The following is a 6,174-nucleotide window of genomic DNA, read 5'->3' on the forward strand; positions in this document are numbered from 1 at the left end:
ATATATATTATACACATAGGCTAAATAACAGCACAAATATTTTGAGTGTCCCTTATACTGGGCTGCTTATACTTTATTATAAGTATAATTATATAATTATGACAATATTACAATATTTTTGGTCAGTTTATAATGTAATAAATTTCTCATAATGTAATCATTGTTATTAGCTCAAGATTTTATTACATTTTGAGAAAATTATTACATTATGAACATTTTATTACAATAATAATGTAATACTTATTACATTATGTGCAGTTTTTACATTCTGTGCAGTTATTATGAGTTGCTACACTGCGTGACATGCCCTCATCATCAAAGTCCATGAACAAAACTATGCAAAAAGTGAAAGAAAATATGACCCAGACTAATTTAAATATGGGTTCTGTTGCAACCAGAATAAATATGGGTTCTGGTAGCCACAATATATTTTGTGCAGTGAATTTTTGGCTATTAAGCACATGAAACCGAACACTCCATCTATAAAACAATGTAAAAATAAAAAAATGATTTTCCTTTTCAGCATTCATGTTAATCATTGTGCATACTGTTGGGCCAATGCAGCTCACGATAACATTAATAAGTTGTTTCCTGTTTAATTTAAAGGACACACTTGTTTACTCTTGTTTTATCTGGGTCCTGAAGCAAAACTGCTTGAGGACCATTTGAGTCTGAACTTTGGCTTTGTTGTGATCATAATGCTTAGAATGCTTTTTTTCTGTTTGTACTGATGGTATATTTCAATATGCATTCTGTTGACAGGTTCATAGCAGTGTCCATACCACTTAACTACAACAGGAAACATGTTGACTATCGGCAGATTCTACTACTTTCTGCTACATGGCTGTTGGCGCTGGCTGTGGCATCTCCTGTCATCTTCGGAATAAACAATGTTCCTCAAAGAGACCCCAGAGAATGCAAACTTGAAGACAACAATTATGTGGTTTATTCGTCTGTATGTTCCTTTTTTATCCCATGTCCCATTATGCTCCTACTGTACTTTGGGATGTTCCATGGCTTGCGCAAGTGGGAAGAATCACGCAGAGTCAAACTGAGAAACGGTATCCAGGCTTGCCGCAGTTTACAGCATGCTGCAGTGGCTGCCGCCTTCCCGCCCTTGGGGGCTCTGCCTGCGTCTCTGCCCCGGGTCATTGAGAGGGACTTGGCCCAGTCCAGTCTTGAGGAGCTTGATGACTTCACACAGCCCGTCTGCCCCTTCCCACCTGAGTACAAAAACAGCCCCATTCAGACTGTGGCCTACTCTGACATTCAATATGGCCAGCCAGCTCAGAGAAAGAAGAGGGCTAAGATCAATGGAAGGGAGAGAAAAGCCATGAGGGTTTTACCTGTTGTTGTGGGTAAGCGTTGGTGCATTTGTTTGTCTGTTTCAGTCTTGTTGGAGTTGAAAGTGCATAATATATAACTCATTTAAGGACCTCAAAAAGTAGAATGAAAAAGACATAAAAATACAACTTAATAAATGCTCCTGAACTTTTATCAACAAATCAGTTGAATTATTGTGTGCAGGTAGTTATAAGCTTCAAAACTTTGAATGAAATTGCCACCGAATTTACAATTCCCCGGAACACACAGATAAAATGAACTACAGGCAAATCCCTCTTATCCAATTATGATGTCATGGTTCACCTGGTGCCTTAACCTCATTTCCAGGCCACCATTTATTAACACAGAGACATAATAGCAAAGATTAGACCTGTGTTCTTCTTCATTATTATTATTATTGTTGTTGTTGTTGAAAACCTGTTCATTATATTAAATCATAGCTGATCCATAGGGAAAAGTATAGCTATTTCTATTTCTATAATGTTTCTATGACCTCATATTATTATATTATATTTAGTGCTGTCAAATGATTAATCGCGATTAATCACATCCAAAATAAAAGTTTTTGTTTACACAATATATGTATGTGTGCTGTGTATATTTATTATGTGTATATATATAAATACACACACATGCATGTATATATTTCAGAAAAATATGCTGTTTCTATATTAAATATATTTATTTATAATATAAATTATATGAATATAAATATAGTCATGTAGATATTTTCAAAATATATACTGTATGTGTGTGTATTTATATATACGTAATAAATATACACAGAACACACACATATTATGCAAACAAAAACTTTTTTTTTTGTATGTGATTAATCGTTTGACAGCACTAATTTTATATATTATATTATATTATATTATATTATATTATATTATATTATATTATATTATATTCTATTGTAATCTTTGTTCATAGCAGACATCATGAAGTATAATTTTACATTAGTTTCATCTTTATAATTTTTACTTGCTTCAAAACTTAAAGTGATAGTTCACCCAAAAATTAAATTCTGTAATGATTAACTTACCCACATGTTGATCCAAATTCATATGACTTTCTTTTTTTTCTGGAGAACACAAAAGAAGATATTTTGAAAAATAATGTCCATACAATATTAGACCCAATTTACTTTCTCACACACATACACAAAACATAAATTTGTCAAAATATCTTAATTTGTGTTCCACAGAACTAAGAAAGTCAAACACATTTGAAACAACATGGGAATGAGTAAATAATGACAGATTTTTTTTATTTTTGTGTGAACTATCCCTTTAAGGAAAACTGGCACAGCTTACCCCACTCTCTCCTATATACAATTATATAAACTATATAAAGTTGTGCTTTATGTGGTAACACCTTTTATTCATGTCAAAAACCTTATTTAATATGACTATACATGACTATAGATTAAATTACTCCTTAAGGTAACAACAGGACATTTCCAAATGTATTGTACACAGAATGTGCAACTCACCTCCTCATGGGGATTCATAGGGCCTAAAGCAATAGGTGGGGAAAGAGGTAACATTTCCAAAGATGTAAACATTTCTTTGCATCACAGAAACATCTTATTGAAGTTATGTAGATGATCTGAAACTTATTCTAACTCCATTACTGGGTATTTATAGAAATACCATTACTATACTTTAATAATTCAGCAGAGCTGAGGCCACTGGAGGAGCACATTAATATCTATAATATACATGAGGTTGATTTATATGTGTAGCTTTGTCTCACATGTTATTCATAACATTTGATTTGACATAATTTGGCCACTTTCATAAGACATTCTTATGCCAGCATTGCGTAATGCAGACTTAATAGCCGTGATTTTGCAGGTTTCTGGGTTATCCAAAGCTTTCCAGAGCTCTTAAAGTCATTCATGAATATTTTGAGCCTGGACTGCTCTTTTTTTTTTTTTGCTTTATCAGAACAGGAGCAGGACTCTTGACTACAATGTTCTGCCTATTAATGGAGTAATTTGGGATTGTTATGGCATGCTGTCATCAATCACAGAAAATCATTTTGAATTCCATCAAATTTGCAACAACAAACAAACACATTTACAGTAATGAACCAGGCATTCTGCAAGGTTAAAAAGCAGATCCAGATGCTGCTTTAGTTTTGTTGAAAGCACTTGTATTAATTAGCCATACACAAATGTGAGTTATTTAAGCAGTGAAGTGGTATAAATTGTCCTTTCAGTAGTGTAAATACTGTTTTATGTGGAATTCATGTGGGTGGATTTTATGTAAAATGTGTAAACAGTTCTTCTCATGCAGTCTTTATGGGTTTTCTGAACCAGAAAGGGTCATGACACTTACTTAAATGTTAATAAAACTTATCACACTAATCTCATGTAATGTTAAAAGTCTTGACAGTGTAGATTTTAACATTTATTCTAGTGCAGTGTTTTGGCCCATACAGACCTCAACTGTAAGTGAATAGTTAATAATTTAATAGTTCCCTCAAAAAAAATAAAAAATAATTTGCTGAACGTTTACTCACCATCAGGCCATCCAGGTTGTAAATGACTTTGTTTCTTCATCAATTTATTCTTCACAGATTTGGAGAAATTTAGCATTACATCACTTGCCTACCAATGGGTCCTCTGTAGTGAATGGGTGCCGTCAGAATAAGAGTTCAAACAGCTGATAAAAACATCACAGCAATCCACACAACTCCAGTCCATTAATGAATGAATTATGAAGTGAAAAGTAATCAGTAAATGCAACATGAAGACATTTTTAACTTCAAATTATTGCTTCCACAAAAAAATATAAATCCTCTATCTATAATAGTGCTTTCTACTCAGGGCTCGCAAAATTTCAAAATCCCTGGTAGCCCTTCGGGCAGGTATTCTTCAGATTTTGGTACCCCGAAAATTAATTTAACTAGCCCAAATAAAAAAAGACCTTCAGCCTTTAGACCATTTTTATGAGAAGGGATAAATCAAGGATATAAATTATTGTTAATTTAAAACGTATAAATATTACTGTCTTAATTGTTTAGATTTTTAGAAGGCACATTAACTACTTTCTCATTTCCAAATCCATGTGTTTGCTGCGTAAAAACACGAGTTGATATTTGCACTGATCTGACCATAAACAGCAAGAAAGGCTTATTGGAAATGCAAATTCATTCTCTGCCACGAGGTGGCGCTGTAGGAACGCTGAAATAATGTGGTTTCCCCGGTAACGGCTGTAACACAAAGCAGCTCCGCGCTCATAAACGCTGCTTTATCAGGAATTATAGGTAAAATTAAATTAAAATGCCAACGACACATTTCTGAGGACAGTCGGTTCCCTTCAGATACATTCAAATAAAGACATCCGCGCCGCGTTTTGACTTGACACGTGTAGCGCTCATATTTATTCAATTTATTCAATCATTGCCTTTTGAAGTTTAATCCAGCCGTATCGCGACTCTTGTCTTTCCGTCCCCAACTGTAAGACCTCTTGAAATTATAATTAAGACATTTCTTATACCATTTAACGTATTTAAAACTTTTTATGGCCTTAAGTTTGATACAACTCACTTTATGAGTTTTTAAGGATCTGCATTTAAGATAGCCCGTCAGGCAAAGTCGTGATACATTTTGGTAGCCCGACTGGAAAACACAATAGCCCCGGGACGTCGGGCTAGCAATTTTGCGAGCCCTGCTACTGATTTTAACTCGCCTGAATCAAGAGAGAAATAAGCACAGATCAAGCAATGTTTATTAGCAAAAACAGTTCTAAACAAATATGTCAGTGGACTTTGATGTGAGGACAACAGAGGATGGACTTTTTCACTGGAGGAAGTGTTATTATGAATTATGGGCTAATATTTTGGCTAGGAGCTACAGTTTAAAGTTAAAATGTGTTAATGGTGGATTTGTTTCTTATAAACACACAGCTTTTCACTTTACAAAATGTTAATTAATGGACTGGAGTTGCGTGGATTACTTGTGGATTATTATAATGTTTTTATCAGCTGTTTGGACTCTGATTCTGACGGCACCCATTCACTACAGAGGGTCCACTTGTGGTCAGTTTCAATGAAGTCATTTACATGATTTTTTGGTAAACTATTCCTTTAATGTATGTGAACATTTTGCTTGTTTTTACAAGCTGAGGAACTGGAATTATTTTAATAAAAAAAACACTTAATTAGCAAAGCAAAATTAATTGTTTTGTGTTGAAAATATTTTTGTATTCTTTTATGTAAGGTTTGTTTAGTAGTTTCTAGAAAATGCTCTGAAAATGCACCAATTGTGCCTTAATTCGATAATGAATATGAGACATGATGTGCAAATATGAGGCATGATGTGTGATCTTCCCGCAGGTGTCTTCCTCTTCTGCTGGACTCCTTTTTTTGTAGTTCACACTACACGAGCCTTGTGTGAATCCTGTCACATCTCTCCAGACCTGATGAGCACAGTGACATGGCTGGGTTACGTGAATAGTGCTCTGAACCCAATTATCTACACTGTCTTCAACACTGAATTCAGAAAGTTCTTCAGAGGATTTCTTCCATGCTGCTGTTGACAAACACCAAATGGTCCATAAGACGTAATAATGCCATAATTTATGCTAAAGACAATTGTAGTTGTAAACTGAACGCAAATGTTTTCTTCTTGTTTTGTTTTGTAATAATCCTGCCAATACTTTATTTGTTTGTGCCTACCATGTACTACATCCATATTTTATATATATAGTGGATTTTCAGTGCAACAAAACATTCTCAGTGGTGCCTAGAACATTTGTACAGCATTTTAAAATATGCCATGCTCTGTCAAAATATGTCTCAGTTCGAGTTAAGATT

General features: G+C 34.2%; 1 protein-coding gene across 1 annotated transcript in view; it reads left to right on the forward strand.

Annotated features, from left to right (window-relative positions):
* Positions 1-5,941, forward strand: part of LOC107663015 (D(4) dopamine receptor-like) — an 8,600-nt gene extending 2,659 nt beyond the window's left edge. The window contains exons 2-3 of the mRNA XM_016453150.1: positions 763-1,358; positions 5,695-5,941. Of these exons, the coding sequence (XP_016308636.1) occupies positions 763-1,358; positions 5,695-5,897 (799 nt within the window). The 3' untranslated portion in view covers positions 5,898-5,941. The remainder of the gene's footprint in view (positions 1-762; positions 1,359-5,694) is intronic.
* Positions 5,942-6,174: the final 233 nt, after the last annotated feature.

The sequence above is a fragment of the Sinocyclocheilus anshuiensis genome, unplaced genomic scaffold (assembly GCF_001515605.1).
Source record: "Sinocyclocheilus anshuiensis isolate Anshui unplaced genomic scaffold, SAMN03320099.WGS_v1.1 scaffold1317, whole genome shotgun sequence".
NCBI classification, from domain to species: Eukaryota; Metazoa; Chordata; class Actinopteri; order Cypriniformes; family Cyprinidae; genus Sinocyclocheilus; species Sinocyclocheilus anshuiensis.